General features: G+C 35.6%; 1 protein-coding gene and 1 long non-coding RNA gene across 3 annotated transcripts; one reads left to right on the top strand and one right to left on the bottom strand.

The window, feature by feature from the left end:
* Nucleotides 1-1870: 1870 nt before the first annotated feature.
* Nucleotides 1871-12182, bottom strand: LOC145133971 (uncharacterized). Its single transcript, XR_013718850.1, has 3 exons — nucleotides 12128-12182; nucleotides 10948-11104; nucleotides 1871-2318 (listed from the first exon to the last, which is right to left on the bottom strand). It is a non-coding gene; the product is annotated as an uncharacterized LOC145133971 (long non-coding RNA).
* LOC145133970 (phosphatidylinositol 4-kinase alpha 2-like) lies at nucleotides 11394-13248 on the top strand. 2 transcript variants are annotated; one of them, XM_079068911.1, is made up of 6 exons: nucleotides 11394-11546; nucleotides 11653-11806; nucleotides 11926-12071; nucleotides 12143-12283; nucleotides 12481-12689; nucleotides 13035-13248. In XM_079068911.1, the coding sequence occupies exons 3-6, from the start codon at nucleotides 12000-12002 to the stop codon at nucleotides 13066-13068; spliced, it is 456 nt and encodes a 151-aa protein (XP_078925037.1). In that variant the 5' UTR covers nucleotides 11394-11546; nucleotides 11653-11806; nucleotides 11926-11999; the 3' UTR covers nucleotides 13069-13248. The 2 variants fall into 2 exon arrangements, with proteins under 2 accessions (XP_078925037.1, XP_078925036.1); XM_079068910.1 differs by having other exon boundaries at nucleotides 11878-12071.
* The last annotated feature ends 7631 nt before the right edge of the window (nucleotides 13249-20879 follow it).

The following is a 20879-nucleotide window of genomic DNA, read 5'->3' as shown; positions in this document are numbered from 1 at the left end:
TACAAATACCACAAGGTCTAACTACTGGTGGTTGCACACCCTTATCCTTAGCAAGCATCATCACTACTTTAGTCAACTCAGAAAGTTGACTCTTAATTTTTGGGGTAGAAATTTCTTTCACTCCTCTTGGTGCATCACTGTACCATTCTTCTTCTTGTGTTGTATGCTTGGACTCTTCTGCCATGTTTTTGATAAGAGCTCTAATTTCTGTTGGAGTTTTATCAGCTATGGATCCACCACTTGATGCATTGAGCAATCTTCTATCCCAAGATGACATTCCTTCATAAAAATATTGTAATAACTGATACAATGAAATCCCATGTTTTGACATCTTGAACACAATTTCTTGAACCGTTCCCAATAAGAATGCAAAGCTTCTCTCTTTTGTTGCTTGATACCAATGATTTCCCTGCGTAAGGCCGAAGCTCTCATCTCTGGAAAATATTTGTCCAAAAACATCCTTGCAAGTTCATTCCATGTTGTGACTGACCCCGGTGGTAAGTCATATAACCACTCCTTGGCTGAATCTTGTAAAGCAAAGGGGAATGCCCTTAATTTGATTTGATCTTCTGTGACTTCATGTGGCTTCATACCCACACAGACAACATGAAATTCCTTAAGGAATTTATGTGGGTCTTCATTCTCAAGACCACGGAATGAGGGTAACAAATGGATAAGTCCAGACTTGAGTTCAAAGTTGATTGCTGCAGGGTAATTTATGCACAAATGTTGTTGGGTGACATCTTGAGTGGCCCACTGTCTAAAGGTTTGTTCAGGTGGTGGATTTGGAGGATTTTGGCCATGGTTGTCCCCCATGGTAGGAGTAAGGATAAAGGTTTCAGATTCGGTTAAAGGTGAAGATGGTGGGGTGGTACTTTTAGGTGTTGGTGAAGATGTGTTTGATGGATTTGATGAAGAAGCTCCGGATTGTTGTTGTTTCTTTAAAAGTCTGGCTTGCCTCCTTCTTTGTTTTGCAGATTTCTCTATCTCCAAATCAAGTGGTAAAGGTGTACCTGTGCGAAAAGATCTTGGCATAAACAATTAGTACTACCGTATCCCCGGCAACGGCGCCAATTTGTTTGGCTGTCAAACCAACAAATAATGGGATAAAATAATAACAATAAAACTCAAATCACTGCTACTTCTTACACTAAAGATAGTATAGAATAAGCAGGGTCGATCCACAGGATTACGGGACTTCTTATTTAGCCATATTCTCACACATCATACAAATAATATTAAAGTGGGGGTGGGGTTATGTTTGAACTAGAATTAAACGTCATAAGTAAACAAGATTAATACTAAAAATCAATAAAAGAAATACATTTCCGATTCGGATTCCTATACATGCATTATGTTGTAGGATGTAATATGACGGTGATTCATGTTCAATCTAGGTTGGTAATTTAGATATTAACAAGCTCTAATACCCAAGTTGACAAAAATGTTTTATTCAAAACATGTTCTTTAAATAAAACTTCATTTAATTGATTCAATTCAAACAAGCTCTTGCATCAAATCATTAAATGACATTAAGATCTTGCAACAATTACCAACAATATCCAACATTCCTCATAAGTTCGGGAATATGAACATCTAATCTTTGATTACACTAATTTTTGATCTAATTACAACCAATTAAGTGCATGTTACTAACATCAAATCATAAAACATATACGAATTTCATAATTTGATTAACTAGATTGATAAGAACCCTAATTCATTGATCAAGTGAAAAGAGAACCAATCAAACATATAATTAAGATCAAATCAAAGATTACTAGATGATAAACATAAAATCAAATGCAAATTACAACTTAACAACAAACACTTAGGAATCCAGAATCAGAAATGATAAAGAAATCAGCCACACATGTCTAAGTGAAACTACAAATTCAACTAGTTTGATCTTCAAATTAACTTACAAAATGTAAAATAATGTGTTTCCAAGATGCTAGATGATGATATGATACACCAAAATCGCCCCCCTACAGCTCCAAGTCGAAGTTCTGTTTTAACATGCCAGAAGAACATGATAAATCGGAAGTTAAGAATTCAAATTTTGATCAGATCACGTTACACGGCCCGTGTAACGTATGCCTTGCCATTACACGGCCGTGTAATGACTCTGATATGCTGAAATACTTCCAAAGCGCGGCCGCGTAACGTATGCCTTGCCAAAGCGCGGGCCGTGTAATGCAGTTCATAAAAGTCAATTCCTGATTTTCTTCATTTCTTCAATTTAGCTCCGAAAGTTCCGAAATTTCACCGAGAGCTTCCCTTGACCATCCTAAGCATGCTCCAATCTTCAAAGCACCCTGAAACATCCACAAAAAATGGTGAAATATCGATAGATCCTCGATAATGTCCTTTAATGCAAAATGAATGAATATTACACTAAAAATGTAATGCAATGGTATAAATAAACATGAAATTAGCTTATGAAAAGGTGCAATTTATGCACCTAACAATCAAATACTCAATTCTTATTTCAAGAGCACTCATGAATGTTTGTAGCAAACCATGCTATGTCTAACACCTTAGACAATCTTACAAAAACCCATTCATGAAAGTCTACTTTCATAACCTACTTCCAAAGTATGATCGACTGTGGATGGTTTGAATAATCTTATTATTCTGGAAGTCAGAACATGCAAAAATTGAAACAATAGTAAACAATTGACACAAGATAGTAACTTTACTTATAAATAAAACTCATTTTTATTCAATCATCAAATGTCAATTACACTTTAGCTATTACAAGTTTCTAAATGTCTATCTAATCACTAAAAACTAATATCGTCCTTCAACTTGATACTTCTAGCGTGCCGCAAGTTCTTAACCCTACTCAGTCCCTTCGTAAAGGGATCTGCTAGGTTCTCCTCTGACGATACCCCCTTCATTACAAGGAGTCCTTCTTCTACTCGATGTCTTATGAAGTGATATTTTCTGTCGATGTGTCTGGATCTACCATGATCCCTTGGTTCCTTAGCTAAGGATAACGCACCTTCGTTGTCACAGAAAATCTCCATAGGCTCCTTTACAACTGGTACAACTCCAAGGTATCTGATGAAGTTCTTTAGCCATATCGCCTCCTTCGACGCTTCACTTGCTGCTATGTACTCTGATTCGCACGTAGAATCAGCTATAGTTTCCTGTTTGGAACTTTTCCAAGTTACTGCTCCTCCATTTAAGGTAAATATCCAGCCCGACTGTGAGTGGAAATTATCTCTGTCGGCCTGAAAGTTGGCGTCACTGTACCCTGTCACTCTCAAGTCATCACTCCCACCAAGGGTAAGGACTCAGTCCTTAGTCCTCCGCAGGTACTTAAGAATGTTCTTTACCGCAGTCCAGTGAGCTTTACCAGGATTCCCTTGATATCTACTAACCATGCTCAAAGCAAAGGCTACATCAGGGCGAGTACAAGTCATAGCATACATGATCGAGCCAACTGCAGAAGCATATGGTATTCGACTCATTTCTGTTATCTCAACATCTGTACGCGGACTCTGAGTCTTACTCAGTTTGGTATTACTCTGGATAGGTAATTCTCCTTTCTTGGATTCCTCCATGCTGAAACGCTTCAACACCTTGTCCAAGTAGGTACTTTGACTAAGTACTATTAGTCTTTTACTCCTGTTTCTCAATATCCATATCCCTAGAATGTAAGCAGCTTCCCTAAGGTCCTTCATAGCAAAACACTTCCCAAGCCAGGACTTAACCTCCTGCAAAGTTGGGATGTCGTTTCCTATTAGCAGTATGTCATCCGCATACAATACCAGAAAGCTAACTATACTCCCACTAGCTTTGACATACACACAAGACTCATCCTCGCTTCTCGAAAAACCAAACTCTTTGACTTTCTCATCGAAACAAAGATTCCATCTGCGAGATGCTTGCTTTAATCCATAAATGGATTTCTCAAGCTTACACACTCTATTAGGATACTTTGCATTGACAAAACCCTCTAGTTGATTCATGTAAACATCTTCAGCCAACTTCCCATTAAGGAAAGTGGTTTTTACATCCATTTGCCATATTTCATAATCATGAAATGCAGCTATGACTAGCATAACCCTTACTGATTTAATCTTTGCTACTGGTGAGAAGGTATCATCATAGTCGACTCCAAGAGTTTGAGTAAAGCCCTTCGCAACCAATCGTGCCCTATAAGTGTGTACTTTCCCATCCATGTCGGTCTTCTTCTTGAAGATCCATTTGCACCCGACCGTCTTACGACCTGGTACATTGTCAACCAAGTTCCAAACTTGATTGTCATACATGGACTGAATCTCGCTGTACATTGCCTCTTTCCATTTTGCAGACTCGGGGCCTGCCATGGCTTCCTTGTAGTTGTTAGGTTCATCCAAATTTACCACTGTACTATCACTGATAAATGTATCACCTTCTGTAGTAATATGGAAACCATAAAACTCAGGCGTCATTCTAACTCTACCGGAACACCTCAGAGGTAAGGACTCGTCAACTGGTTCAACTGGAGTTTCCTCCTCGGGTTGAGCGCTAGTGTTTGAGGTTCCTTCATCACTTAACTCTTGAAGCTCTTCAAGGTCAATTTTCATCCCACTATTCTCTTGGCATATGAGTTCTCTCTCGTGGAAAACCCCTCTCCTCTCAACGAAGACAACATTGTCACTCGGTCTATAGAAGAGATATCCAAAGGATTTATGTAGGTAGCCGATGAAAATACATCGCTCACTACGAGGTTCGAGCTTGTCGTGAGTCTCTCGTCTTACGAAAGCCTCGCAACCCCAAACCTTGATATGTGCTAACGAGGGAACCTTCCCTGTCCACATTTTGTGAGGTGTTTTGGCAACCTTTTTAGTTGGGAGTAGATTAAGGATATGGGCGGCAGTCTCTAAGGCATACCCCCAGAATGAGATAGGTAATGAAGCTCGACTCATCATGGAACGAACCATGTCCAACAAGGTTCAATTGCGCCTCTCAGGCATACCATTAAGTTGTGGTGTCCTAGGTGACGTCAATTGTGAAACAATTCCACATTCCTTAAGATAGTCGTGGAACAGGATACTAAGATACTCTCCTCCTCGATCGGATCAGAGCATCTTTATCTTCCTGCCCAACTGATTCTCCACTTCTTGTTTAAACTCTTTGAACTTTTCAAAGGTTTCTGACTTATGCTTGATTAAGTAAATATACCCATATCTACTATAATCATCAGTAAAAGTCACATAGAAGCGGTTAGCATCCCTTGTGGCGGATCTGAAGGGTCCACACACATCGGTGTGTATGAGATCCAACAAACCCTCACCCCTTTCACAAGCACCGGTGAAGGTTGACTTGGTCATCTTTCCAAGCAAACAACATTCACATGTGTCATCTGACTTTAAGTCAAATGACTCCAAAACTCCATCCTTTTGGAGTTGGGCTATGCGCTTCTTGTTGACATGTCCAAGACGACAATGCCATAAGGATGCTTTATCCAAACCATTAGACGAATCGATATGCAACATATTATTTCCTAAATTATCTACAAACATCACAGTTTCATATATACCATTACAAGGCAATGCTTCAAAATAAAAAATTCAATTATAATAAGCATGTGATGAGTTATTAGACAGAATAGTGTAAATACCTGCAAAGGAGGGCTTGATCCTCTTGTCCTTTATGTCCTGCAAGTATTTGGGGTAGCTTCGTTTCCATTGCCCTTTTTCATGACAATGGAAGCACTCTGTTTCCTTTGGATTTGAGGAGGGGGTAGCAGAACCACCTTTGGACCCTCTAAAAGACGATCCAAAATGGGACTTTCCCTTATGGCTCTTAGAAGGAGTCTTCCTATTCTTTCCCTTCCCATGTCAAATTGCCAAGACAGGGGCAGCAGCAGTAGGAGTAGGTACAACATATTTTCCTTTCAAACTACTTTCAGCAGTTCTTAAAAGACCTTGAAGCTTGCTAAGAGTGACCTCCTCCTTGTTCATATGATAAGTCATATGAAACTGATCATAACAAGAAGGCAGAGAGTGTAGGATAATGTCAATGGCCAACTCTTCATCGAAGTTGACATTCAGCTTCAGTAAGTGGTCCACAAACCTTTGCATCTTTTGCAAGTGGGCCGTGATAGACTCTCCATCCTTCATTTTGGTAGTAATCATGGAAGCAATGATTTCATACATTTCCTGCCGAGCACTTTGATGGTACCTTTCCATAAAATCTTGGTGCATTTCATAAGGCCAAAAGTCCTCATAGGACTTCTGAAGCTTAGCAGTCATGGTAGCAATCATAATACACGACACCTTTGTCGCGTCCCTCTCATGAGTCTTATACTCAGCAATCTGTTCGGGAGTAGCAGTGTTTTCATCAATCTCATTTAACTCTTTATCGAGGACATATTCTTTGTCCTCATAGCGAATAGCCATGCGGATGTTTCGAATCCAATCATTGAAGTTCAATCCATCAAAGATGACTCTCCCACATAGGTTCATAAGAGAGAAAGAGCCGGAAGGGATTGGGTTTGAAGCATTGTTTGAAGTAGACATCTGAAAAGAAAGACAAAGTTTAGATTAGATAAGGATCCTTAATATAACACCCAAATGAAATATTAAGGCTAGGACCCAACACAATACTCTACAATTCGGAAGAGGGATGTCGTAATCCAATTGTAAAATATTTGAAGGTAGGTAAATGACGATTTACTAATTTCCACCATGAAAAACGAAAATATAGATTATGTTTTAAATGAATTAAAATTCCTAGATTCTTTGAGATTCATTGAATCTTATCAATGGCATGCTTAAATCTTGATTATGCCCTTCAAGTTTGTGACTGGGATACCGAGGATCACAAACAAGGTGTGAATAACCATGCAAATGTGCTTGGTACTCTTGATGTTACATTTCACTTGATCAATGTGTTGGTTAACCACACACGCTTCATTGATCCATGTTTAACATCAAGCTACCCTTTGCCACCCTTGTTAGTCCCAAATTAGTGTGTCGGTTAACCACACACGCTCCACTAACGAATTTGCAAGGTGCAAAGTGCAATTTCCATGGGATAGCACCATTTTCACATTTTTCCTAAAGTAACTAAGATTGGGAATTTATAAAAGTTTAGTTACTTTATAATATCACTATACTTATTAATGAGGATTAATGTCCTATCCTACCCGTTTGGCTAACGACCCTCCACCAATCAAGGAAGCGGTGGGTGAGAGTGGACACCCATTAAACCACCATTTTATAAGAAGTGAACTTATACCCCCCTTATAGACCGGCTTCGAGAATGAGGCCTACTAACGTTAAGACTGGCTTGTCTTATACATATATAGGTATTAAACTTTAATATTATAATAGTATAGGGTTGAATTTTAAACTTTTAAAATTCTAGGGTTTGGAATTAAAGTTTCATAAATGAGACTTTTCAAATTCCAAAACTTGAGGGCAAGTTTTGAAACTCTTCAAAAACTCTTTAGTGTTAGAATTTATGTCACGAAAAAGAGACTTTCCAAGTTCCATAACTTGAGCACAAGTTATGTAACTCTTCAGGACCTTTGGAATTCTATAACTTAAAATTAATGTTTCATGAATGATGACTTTTCATATTTCATAACTTGAGGACAGGTTATGAAACTCTTCAATAAACATTTAGATTAATTTAACTAATAATAACATTATCATATAATTTATCATTTACCAATTGACCTAATATTATTCATATAATTTCAAATTTTTACAAATAATTAGTTTTTCACAAAATCAAGTAATTATCTTAAAATTTGACAATGATTATGTTATTGGATGGGGATAAACATTACCATATCAGTAAAATTGAATTTTATGAACCAAAACAGTTTGTGGTAATGATCCTAATCCAAAACAGGCTAAAAACTCGAAAATTCTGCCATCTGCTAATCCAACTCGTCGAGTTCATCATCATATGATCCAACTCGTCGACTTCCATGATGGACTCGTCGAGTTGGTCCTGTCAGAATCCATAAATTCAGTTTTTTCAGCTTTGAAAATTACACAATTGCATCAATATAACAAAAAACACCCATGGCTCTGATACCACTGTTGGGTTTTATGTACTCAAACATTCCTATGGTGCACATACAACCCTAATGCTTTGGATCTAAGTTTTCTTTAATTATACATGCAATATTAGTTTCCAAAGCATGAAGCCTAAACTAGCATACAAAATTTCATATATGAGTCATAAAACTAGTTAGAAGATTACCTTTTGGTGTAACTTATATCTATATTCATAATCATTGTTATGAATATATTGTTGGGTTTTATGTACTCAAACATTCCTATGGTGCACATACAACCCTAATGCTTTGGATATAAGTTTTCTCTAATTATACATTCAATATTGGTTTCCAAAGCATGAAGCCTAAACTAGCATACAAAATTTCATATATGAGTCATAAAACTAGTTAGAAGATTACCTTTTGGTGTAGCTAGTAGAACTTTGGCCTTAATAGAGCTTAGCACCCCAAGTGTTGTGCCTCAAACAAGTCACAAACACCAATAAACAACTAGATGAATATGAGAGAGGTTATGGAGACTCAAAATCGGTTTCTTCTTCTTGGAATGCAAGTGGTAACCAATTTTAGGCTTAGAGTTACATATATATAGTGTAGAATTCCAAGAGTCATGTGTAACCCTAATTCTTACACTTAAGCTTATGATCCAACAATTGATTTGGACTAACCCATAAGCTTAGCCCATCACAAATCAATCATGGATCATTAGCCCAATCCATATGTACCAATTTAATTAGTCTCTTTTGATCACTAAATTAATTCAAAATTAATTTTTGATCAATACTAATTAAATAATATGATTTCTCAATTAATATATTATACTTATAATATATCAATAAATCACAAATAACCTCTTTCTCAAATATTCATTTATCAAATTGTTCTGGTGAAGGCAACCCGAAACGGACCATGCTACTATCGGGTCAAGTACATACCAATTATAGTTATGGGCTTAGACACCTAATCCAACATATATAAATGAGATTTATCAGTAATTCTAGTTATATTACTGATTGATCTACTTACGGGAGAGGTCTCTAGAATGGTCATGTTGGCTTGGTTGTTGGATGTCGTAAATGCTATATGCCGAAATGATCTTGCCTCTCAACTGTCTGGCCTGGTTAATCCTTATTTGATAGAACTCTCAGTATTCATTGGGATTAGTGAAAGATCTAACTTTCATTACCAGATCATCATCGAGATTTATAGGTTAAGATTTATAGGTTAATACTTGTTCGGCGTATTACCCACCAATTAGATCACCAATAGGATTACCCAGATAGCTGTCAATCATCGAAGAAATTGACCATGTGAGTTATCTCATTATACAATGTACTAAAATATGTATCCATATATATTAGACTAGGGAACGATTAGATTAGAGCTAGTAGCATAATCTCTATGTGCTTAAGTGTGAACTGGTAGAGTAGAAAGTATAAATGTGCTAGTAATAGTAGAATCTAAAGTAAAGTCTCTATATGCATAATTATTGTGATATTAGAACTAGGTAAGGGTTGATGGTGGAATGGTTAAAGTGACCAGGAACCTATAGAACCACGTAGATTTAATTATGGGATGATGGTGGAACGGTTAAAGAGGTCGGGAGCCTACATGCCCGCCTATTCCAAGATACATATCTTATTAGCATATCGTGAGCCATTTCAAGATACTAAGCTTAGTGCTTACCCAGTTGATGTTAAATGTTTTCAGGTAATCCATCATGTAATAAGAAGGGCGAAGCTCGACTGTACGCACACATTGGCAACATGTTTCTGCGTATATTCTGAAGTAAGATAAATGAGTTTTGAATATAAAACATTGGTATTTGTCACAAATAAACGAAATGTTGTTTTATAAAAAAAATGAAATAATTTGTTGTGAAAATCGGGACGTTACAAGTTGCTATCAAATCCCTAGTGTGAGCGAACTAGATGGACACTCATGTAATTCCATACTCAAACCGAGGATCTAAATATCTTAATAAATCTTTTTAATCAAAAGAACTTTATTCAAAATAAAAAGAATGTGATGTATACCATCAGCTAAAGCTCGGAAAGGAAAGTGATTCCCAAAATATCCATATTTGTTATGATTACTGATATGTGTGAAATGCTAGAAATGCATACTAGTAAGTAGGCTAAGGATCTTTTCGGAAATTGCTGGTTAGGATTGCCTAATAATTAAGATGCCTCAGAACACTACAAGAAAACAGCCCTTTAATGAAACGCAAGCAATGACACGCACTTATTTACTATACACATTTTTTTGTATGTCCTAAAAATAATGTCAGTTTTCCAAAATTCAAAGGATAGAAGACACGCATTTATGCGTGCCCTAAAATTAGTGTCCAACAAAAAAAAACGCAGAGGGCACTTGTCTTTAGGTGCTAGATTTCCTACAAATTCTCCTCTAAAAATGGAACTAACTCACTTGGTTCAGGTAACTATCTCCATTTTTTATATTTTACATAAATAAAATTTTGTTCTATAATTTATATTGTGACATCTTTTTTTTTAAATGTTACAGACACATATATTAGAGATTCGTACCATACCCGAAGCTTTACCTTACTTTGTGACCCCAAAAGTTGTGGATGAAGATTCACCACTTTTGCAACAGTTAACACATTGGGCTGCTTGTTTAATCACACAAGCTTTAGAGTATTTCACACCAACATACAAAGGCCACCCACGTGTGATGGCTTATATTATGAGGGTATTAAAGGCATATCCTCCTTCCCGTGTAACCTTTTTCATGCTACATCTTATTCAAGCTCTAAGATATGACGATGAGGTGCTGTATTTTATATAACTACATTTACTTCAATTGTCTGATTTAAATAATAATAATAATAATAATAATAATAATAATAATAATAATAACATTCGCTTAATCTACAGAAATTGGTTGAGGGATACCTGATTAGAGTTGCTCAAAGAAGTGATGTGTTCTCTCATATTCTCATTTGGCATTTACAGGTTGGCACATTTTGTCTTTGGTTTTAAATAAATTACAACTTTGGTCCTTGAGTAGTGAGTGTAGTTGAAGCTTCATAAAGATTTTGGTCCATGTGACCTGTAAGTAAACAGCCTAGCTGTTAGATTTTTTAAAATGGTCGTTTTACCCTTGGACCAAAACTAAAAAAACAGTATTTCATAGGGTCCAAATTTGTAAATTTCTCTTATTTGGTCCCTACGGTGTATATATATATATATATATATATATATATATATATATATATATATATATATATAACTTTGGTCATAATGAAAATTTCAACAGCCAGGCTGTTAACTTAGATGACATGTGGACCAAAATCATAAGGAAACTTCAAAATAAGTTTTTGGAACAAAGATTGCAAAAATCAAGTATATACCCAGACACCAAAAAATGTATATTAGTGAACATTTTATAAGAAAATGTGTGAGTTTGTAGTAACTGAAGTGAAGTATATATTGATGATATGGGTGAGACATGTACACCAGATCAAGTGGGGAAAGAAGGTGTGTCAGCGAAGGTACTGACTGAATTTTATCCATTTCTATGTGATTAAGAGAAACCAATCAACATATCTTTTTTTTATTAGTCATTGTTAAATTATGTGTATTGATTGATTGATTCAGAATACAACCTTTTTGGGTCTACTGCCTCTTGTTAGACAACACATCATCGATGGTTTCAGTCCAAAAGCTTGTGACATATATCAAAGAGAGTGACGTCTATATCAGGTGTACTTTATCCTCTTCCAAAAGAAGAAAGAAGAGTGGGCATAAAGAGGTAGGTATATCCGTTTGTTCATCTGTTTTGGTATTTTTATTAATTTAAAAAAAATGGTTTTGGGTGCAAAGAGTTGGAAAAGATTCAATTGGATGGGGATGATCTTTATCTACCTACAGCTCCTTGTAAGATTGTGAAGGGTATTAAGGTGAATAGTGGAATACCATTACAGTCGGCTGCAAAGGTCCCAATTATGATCACGTTTGATGTGGCTGATCGAAATGGCGTCCCTAATGATCTAAAACCGCAAGCTTGTATTTTAAAGGTATATGAATGATAAGTAGAATGTTGTAATAGGAAGAAATGAAAATAAACACATACATATTTATTATGCAGGTTGGAGATGACTGCAGACAAGATGTACTTGCTTTACGAGTGATTTCGCTTCTGAAAGACATATTTGAAGCAGTTGGACTTGATCTTTATCTGTTTCCTTATGGAGTACTTCCAACTGACCCTGAAAGAAGAATAATTGAGGTCACTCATCTCTTACATTATTACATATCTACTTCAACTTCCATACTTTTTCTTCTAATTTTTAAGCAAAAAAATAAAAACATAAATGGTGTTGAATTGAAATTTAATTTTATATATATATATATATATATATATATATATATATATATATATATATATATATATATATATATATATATATGTTTATTTTTGTGCAGGTTGTTCAAAAGACATGGAGTAGAAGCCAAATGGGTGAAACGACAGATGGTGATTTATATAAAATATTTCAACAAGATTTTGGGGCAGTGGGTTCTCCAAGTTTTGAAGCTGCCCGACATAATTTCATCATCAGTGGTGCTGGTTACGCTGTTGCAAGTCTCTTACTCCAACCAAAAGACACACACAATGGAAATCTTTCATCATCATGGTAATTAATTTTGTATTTTGTATTTCTTTATTATAAAAAAAAAATTAGAGCATATAAACATGAACTATAATTAGTACCTGAAATATACCTATTCATCAATAAATGAATCATAATATTTTTGGGTGTGGTCCTTGTGTTTTAGAACTCTAACAATTGAAATGGATTTGGTACCTGACTTGTTTTGAACATTTGAGAAACGCTTTAACATTCTAATCAACTTTTTGAATATTGAAGACATGGTTTTGGTCATGTGTATTATTGTTTAGTTGAAGAATTTGTTCATTTCATTTACAACATAATTTACTTTTTTTAACTATATAACTCATTTTATGTCCCCAAGTGCAGGAAACATGTAGAAAAAAGAGTCGACATTGGTTGATGCATCTTCAAGTGGTGAGGTTGCAAGGCTTAAAGCTGCCATGGAGATTGTCCAAGGAGAAATTACTCACGGGTTCCTTTTAATGTTGTACATGTTTTGTTTTTCTATAATAAATATTATGCAATATTAACAATGTATTAAATTTACTTATTATTGGAATAATTATTTGTATTTGACATATTAGTGCAATGAATTATCTTTCTTATTTATTATATTTTATTTTGTATTATGAGACTTTCATTGTGTTATTTAATTTGAAAATTACTAAATCTATCAAAATATATAATTTTTAAAACATTTAAAATTATGACACACAAAAATGTGTGTCTTCTTTCTTTATGACATGGGCTTTAACGATATCCAATGCGAGTCGTAAATGCGCGTCGTAAGGTTGTGACACGCAGATGCGTATCGTATTCTTTATGACAGGGCCTTCCTTGACACGCATTGGTTGTCGTAAGAGGGTTTCGTAAATGCGCGTCGTAAGGTAACGACACGCAAATGCGTGTCGTCTTCCTTTATGACAGGGTCTTCCTTGGCATGCATTTATGTGTCATCTGTGGCTTTTATGACACGCAATGCGTGTCATTAAAGGGTATTTTTGTAGTAGTGGAACTTAGAGATTTTTTTGTTATTTGTTGCTTAGAACCTATATTAATATTAATTAGTTATTTGAAAAATATGTTAGGTTGCATGCTCCTAAAATTAGATAGTTTTAGATTGCTTGATTTGGCGTTATTTCGCAACTCTCGTATGAGTCTAACCGTTGTAGTGTGGGATCTTTCAGTCGACAGACTGTTTGATTTTAGCGACATGCAATTGTATTCATCCAATAATTAGTTAATATTAGTATAAGTTCTTCCTCAGCCAATAGTATGGTGAAGTGGAAAGAAATCTTAGTAACAAAATATGGGAAGTTTAATATATGCTTGATAGGGCATATATTCATAAGGTAGAGCATCAGTAAAGATGCAAATTCCTAGTGGAGTCTAGGAAAAACTTGTTGTATGTACTCATGGGACGCATACATACATATGTTTATCGGTCATCGTGTGTAGTATTGCAAGTGACTTAGAAACTGCAAGACAATTTTTGGGACAAGTATGAGTATGTGTCAAAGGTAGTAGAGACCTATACTACCCGAAGCATAGGACTCACACTTGAATCAGGAAGAGTCACACCACGAGTAGACGGAGATAGTTAGTTTTGTTTTCGTTGAGCGGGTAATAGAAGAAGGGAGTCTTCTATTAAATTACCCATAGGCTATGACTTTCTTGCTCCTCAAGGAAAGGTTGGCCTTTCCTCCTAAGCGACTAATAGAATTTAGGAAGTAGCCGAATTTCCAGGTGCGACCCAGAAAGCCAAGAGAACCATTTAGGTTCGCTCCTTCGCAAATAGGGAATTCATCCTCGCAGCAGAGGATCAAGAATTCAATAGGTAATATAGTTTTCCATAGAGAGCGTCAAGTACTCAAGATATACAGACTTAAGCATTCGATTTCAACCATAGTAAAAGATTTAGTTAACCCTTGCCAAAGGATTTTTAATAGTAGGAACAACGTCAAGAAAAGTGTATTTTCGAAAGTACGATTAGAAACCCATAGGAGGAAACCACTCGAAAAGGACTATACCCATTAGTACTTCGGTGTTATTTTAGGTTTCTGGGTAGACTACGTGTTTATTTTAATTATTCCTTTAGTCGATAAGCGAAAGAATTAATTGAAAACTAGGATCGAATTTCAACATTCATAGGTTGACATATGGCAAAAGTTAGACTTTAGCACCCGTACAGTGTAGATTAAGGACCTCTAATTAGTTATAGCCTCAAACGTTTAAAAAGCAAGGATCTGTTGTGATAAGTAGATATCGAGGAAGGATAAAGATTGAGTTCCTTTAAGGACAGTCAGATAATGGTTGTGAGTCTTCAAGACGACCAAAGAGTCGATCGTGAGTCTTTAGGACCGAGAGGATATGATGACAAGTGCGATCCAACATCAAAATCCCAATAGTTGGATAATGTCACGACGTATCATCAGCGGGTATAAGGACAAATTACGCGAACAATAGTCATACCTTAATGTAGGAAAAGTAGTTAGAGACCTGCAAGAAGACTATTAGGAGACCTAGTGTTCATTATAATCAAGTAGGTTGGAAGATAAGTAGGCCTTATTATAAGTCTGACACCAATATTAGAGTATTGCTTTCAGTGTTTTTCAAGCCAATAAACACATTATGGTAATTGTGGTTAAAATTTAGGATGTTGGAATACCTGAACTAGGTAGAGAAACCACTTGCAATCTAGACTGTGGACATTCCATGGGCCCTTTTAGAGGCATGCATGTTATAAAAAGTGGATCTCGTTAGGATATCATAAAGAAATTTCTGTAGTTAAGCACTTTATATCAAGTCGACTATGTCGACATTTTACGTCTAAAGGCGATCGTCAATTATAGCGTGTAATTTCTGGAAGTGCAAACCGACGAATTCCCAATTTTGGAAGATTTCGCGAGGATTTCGGGAGTACGTCTAAGGTAGAAAACGAAGTTCTACGGCCGATTAAGTACGGAGGGACGAATTCGATGCAACAACGTTGGCTAGATATTAGGTTGATCTCATGAAACCCCAGAAGAATAGTGTCTAGGCATTATCTTAAAGTACGTTAGGAGTAGCATTTCGGGGACAAAATCTCTATAATTGGGGGAGAGTTGTAACAACCCATTTTCGCCTTATAATATAAAAGACCAGTTACGTAAATAGACATTTTTATAGATGACTATTTTGGATAAATAGTCTTGACAAAAGTCGTAGTAATCGCAAAACCGAGAGTGTGCATATAGAGAACGTCCAAATCTGACTTCATAAGTGGAAGTTATAATTTTTAGAAGTTTAAGCACAACAGTGTACGACACAGAAACCGAAATAGGAATCAGTCGATTGTTAGGAAAAACAATCTAAACAAGAGTTGAAGATCTCGTCCATATGATTCTGTGGATATAAAGACAATCTAGAACAGAATTCATATGAGAGAGTTATGATTTTTATATGGGTTTTAACAATCTAAGTCTGCTAAAAATATAGCTTTAAAAATAAAATGAGAATTAGCCGACAGAGTCTAAATGAAAGTTATAGATCTCGTTGATAGTTATGTGTGGATATAAAGAACGTCAAAAACGAAGGTCGTATGTAGAAGATATGGAATTTACAAAATCCACGTTTTGTACGGCATGCACAAAGTGCGCGACGCGCAGATTCTAGAAGGTACACTGTGGATCACACGGGTTTTCACACGTGGCAGGCGGCGAATGGATTAACGTTACCCTAGTGCATGACGTGCACCTATAGTGCACGACGCACATCCTTACTATAAACAAAGTGCTCCGACTTCATTTGTTTCTCACTCCTCTCTTCATTCCAACCTTCTCTAAAAAACCTCACCCCTCGAGTCTGATCTTTTTGGGTTTTTGGAGTACTTTAGTGTAACGCCCGCAGATTCGGGCAAGTCAATTAAGATATAATAATCGTTACAAAAATGATTTTTATATAGAATATTATCTAGGATAAATAATCGTAATCAAAGTAATAGTTAGGGTTAACAATTGTAACCTATTTGACGTAATAAAGAAAAATTATTTGAATATTATATGTTTCATGATTATTATAATATAATAAAATAAGAAAAATCAGTCGAATCGTCCGTAAATCGTAAAAATAAGTGCGCCAAAACATATATATATATATATATATATATATATATATATATATTATATATTTAGGAAGTATACGTTGTCCCGATCCCGAAAATATAAATTTCGTCGAAATCTGAATCTGTATGAATTAGATATGATTTTTATAAGATATAAAAGTCACCCGCGCACAACGAATGTATGACGTAAAAAGCTACGAAGAGAATGATAGACTTTTAGCTAATGCGACCAAAATGAAAATCGTAGTACTCCTTAAAATAGGAATTTTGAGAAAAAGAATGCCAAAAACGGAGTCCGTACGAGAGAGTTATGATTTTAGCAAAATCATTTAATTTTATAAAAAAAATGGACAAAAATATAAATTCAAAATTAGCCGACGGAGTCTAAACGAAAGTTGTAGATCTCGTCGATAGCTACGTGTGGATATAAAGAACGTCAAAAACGGAGTTCGTATGAACGAGTTCTAATTTTTAATAGCACATTTACGTATTAAAATAAAGTGTAAATCATATATACGTATACATATATATACATATGTATATATCGTTAGAAAGGTATTGACGACGCGGTTGTTATAAGACTAGTGTTGAGTACTTTCGACATTAGTTTAATACAAATATCATTAAATCTATTTAAAATAGTATTATAAAGGGGTGTTTAGTTATTCATATAACTATAAGGTCATTAAGTAACTATGGAGGGTAGTTTTTGAAAATTCAATCACTATAAATAAGAGCCTCTAGCTTTCATATTTCTTGCACCATTCTCTTGATTCAAGAGTCTTTCTCTTCTTATCCCCCGAGCATTTCGGTCCCTCGTGATTCGACTTCTCTTTCTGTAGTTTTAGTATAGTAAGGTGAGCGCTGAAGCGCTGCACGAATCTTTCTTAGAAAGATTCAACGACGAAGTTCTGCCCCTGCAGAGCCCGACTCCTAGCTAAAACCCCCTTGTAAGTAAGTTATGCTTACCTATTTTAATATAGCTTATATTTAAAATTAGTATTGTTATTATGAACTTATAATAAATATTTGAGCTATTATTATGACTTATATAAGTGTCGTTATAATATCTTTTTAACTACTCGCGGTACGGGGAATCTGGTTTAAAGGGTCGCATTGGGTTGTTGGGTTTCAGAAGTGCTATATGCCAAAATGGTCCTGCCCTCCGGTGTTTTATGTCTGGCCCCTGTCTGTACATAGTGGTTGGAAAGTATTGTTTAAACGCTTATATAATAATAATAATAATAAGACTAATAATTAGTCACGGTAAATATTATACTAAAATCTAGTGGTAATAATACTAGGTTTCGTCGAAGGAAATTATTTTAAAGTAAACGAAGCGCTGTCCGAGTACCGAGTCACCACCTTATCAAGTGAGTGCATAGTTACTTTCATCTTACACATAGATATGAAGTATTTTATATAAATTACATGCTATGTGTGCATACTATCTGAATACTTGTTGTCTATGCTGGATGAAAGATTTTTATACATGTTTTAAATGATTTAAACTGTATATGTATTTTATATCTACAAAATGTGTTGGGTATGACATGGATAGATGAAATAGTTGGTGTGTAATGAAATAAAATGATGAGAGATAGGTGATGATAGGAAGGTGATGATAATTAGGTGAGGATAGATAGGTGATGATGAATTGGTGATGTAGGATGAAATATATCATAACCTTGTCTGGCAATGTGGAGATGTAGTCATCTACCAGAGTATAGATGGCGACCACGGACTATTCTAGACAACCCCGTGGAAACACCAGCAGGCTCATAACCTGTAGGTGATGAATTACGAGTTCAGGCGATGTTGTAACTACGTATTCATTTGATGATACTCTAACCATTACTATGATTTACGAGTTCAGGCGATGTTGTAACAACGTATCCATGCGATGATACTCCAATCCTTACTAAGAGCATATTGAGGGAGTAATCCCCGAACCATTATTGCCTGTGTGATGTAGGCGATGATCCTTAGGAAAAGTCCTTAGGAACGAACATATAAAGAAATACGATGTAAAGAGATGAGAGGTAAATACGATATAGGAGATGAACCTTAAGGTAATACTTTAGGGAATATCAAATGAAGATAATGGGGATGCGTAATCGGGTTAATTGTTTGACATGTATTATGTGAAGAAACAAGTTAACTATATTATTGTGGGTTGAAAACCCTATGTACTCACCAGGTTTCCCAACCTGACCCACTCAGTTTATTTATATCCCAGGTGTTGATATGAAGTCACATTGCACAGAGAGATTAAGGAGATATAAATCACTAGTGATAATAAATGTAAGTTCTGTTTATGCTTATGTTTCTGTATTGACAATGACATCCCAAATGTTTTAAAATGAATAAAAATTACATTTCTTCGGAAATGCTTTGATAACGTATTTATCATGTTTTTCTGGGAACAAATTCCGCAACATTTTTATTAAAAGAAGTACTCTGATTTTATAAAGCATAAACAAAATCGGTCTTTTCTGGACGTGAAAATGGGGATGTCACATTTAGTGGGGCTCTGCGGCATCAGAGAGGTGGACAGAAAGAAGTACTTGGGTTGAAGTTCTGCCCGCACAAATTTCGATTTTCGCTAGGATCCTTGTAAGTTAAGCTACACGTTTAGTGTAACTTATATCTATATTCATAGTCATTGTTATGAATATATAAATAAGATTTATCAGTAATTCCAGTTATATTACTCATTGATCAACTTATGAGATATGTGTCTAGAATGGTCATGTTGGCTTGGTTGTTGGATTTTAGAAAGGCTATACGCCGAAATGATTGTACATCCCAACTGTCTGGTATGGTTGATACTTATTTGATAGAACTATCGGTATTTATTGGGATTAGTGAAAGATCTAGCCTTCGTTACCAGATCTTTATAGAGATTAATAGGTTAAAGTATTATAGGTTAATACTTGTTCAGCGTATTACCCACCAGTTGGATCGCCAGTAGGATCACCCAGATAGCTTTCAATTGTCGGAGAAATTGCCCATGTGATTTATCTCAATTATACCATGTACTACAACATATATCCAAGCATGTTAGGATATGGAATGAGTAGAGTAGATCTAGTACATTAATCTTTATGTGATTAAGTGTGAACTGGTAGAGTAGAAAGTATAAATGTGCATGTATTAGTAGAATCTAAAGTGCAGTCTCTATATGCGTAATTGTTGTGATATTAGACTTAGGTAGGGGTTCATCATGGAATAGTTAAAGAGGCTAGGAACCTATAGTCCCACGTAGATTTAGTTAGAGGGTGATGGTGGAATGGTTAAAGAGGTCGGCAGCCTACATGCCCGCCTATTCCAAGATACATATCTTATTAGCAGATCGTGAGCCATTGTTTGTATGCATGTATATGTATTATGATATATGGTATTTTGGGGAACTCACTAAGCCTAACGCTTACCGAGTTGATATCAAATGTTTTCAGGTACTCCATTAATTAATAAGAAGGGCGAAGCTCGACTGTACACACGCATTGGTAACATGTTTCCGCATATACTCTGAAATAAGATAAATGACTTTTGAATATAAAACATTGGTATTTGTCACAAAAATAAACGAAATGTTATTTTATAAAAAATGAATTTTTTTTAAGAAATTGGGACGTTACAGGAAAGTGGGCGTGGATCGGCAGAAAGATGACATGTGTCACTAGGCGAGACGAATGATGTGGTTGGAATACGCGGCATGCACATCTAAATTCGCGGCGCGCAAACTCAATTTTTTTTCCCTATAAATAGAGCATCACCCCTCATTCATTCTTCACTCCACTACAGGTTCTCTTTGGCTATATCTCTTTGAAAGCTCCGAAAATCTTTTAGGTTTTAGGGTAGTTAGCTAGGCTCTTGAGGATCGGACTATCCGACAAATAGAAGCTATCAGGTCGGAGTTCTGCCAATATAATTTTTGGACTTTTGTCAAGAAAATCTCTATAAGTTAAGTTACACTCATATTGTTTTTAGTGTAACTTATATTTGTATTCATAGTCGCTGTTACGAATTTATAAATAAGATATATCAGTGATTACAAGTCAAAATATTGATTGATCTACTTACGGGGGTGATGTCTAGGCTAGATT

Source organism: Lactuca virosa, chromosome 8, assembly GCF_052849685.1.
Source record: "Lactuca virosa cultivar CGN04683 chromosome 8, Lactuca_virosa_CGN04683_v6, whole genome shotgun sequence".
Classification (NCBI taxonomy): Eukaryota; Viridiplantae; Streptophyta; class Magnoliopsida; order Asterales; family Asteraceae; genus Lactuca; species Lactuca virosa.
Note: the sequence above shows the minus strand (reverse complement) of the source record. Positions and strands in the feature narration are given on the sequence as shown.

Bases quoted from the DNA above. Each gene is read 5' to 3' on its own strand.
- LOC145133970 (XM_079068911.1), top strand. From the start codon at position 12,000: ATGATCACGTTTGATGTGGCTGATCGAAATGGCGTCCCTAATGATCTA. The intron at 12,072-12,142 runs GTATATGAATGA...TTTATTATGCAG, and splicing joins CGCAAGCTTGTATTTTAAAG to GTTGGAGATGACTGCAGACA. The intron at 12,284-12,480 runs GTCACTCATCTC...ATTTTTGTGCAG, and splicing joins CTGAAAGAAGAATAATTGAG to GTTGTTCAAAAGACATGGAG.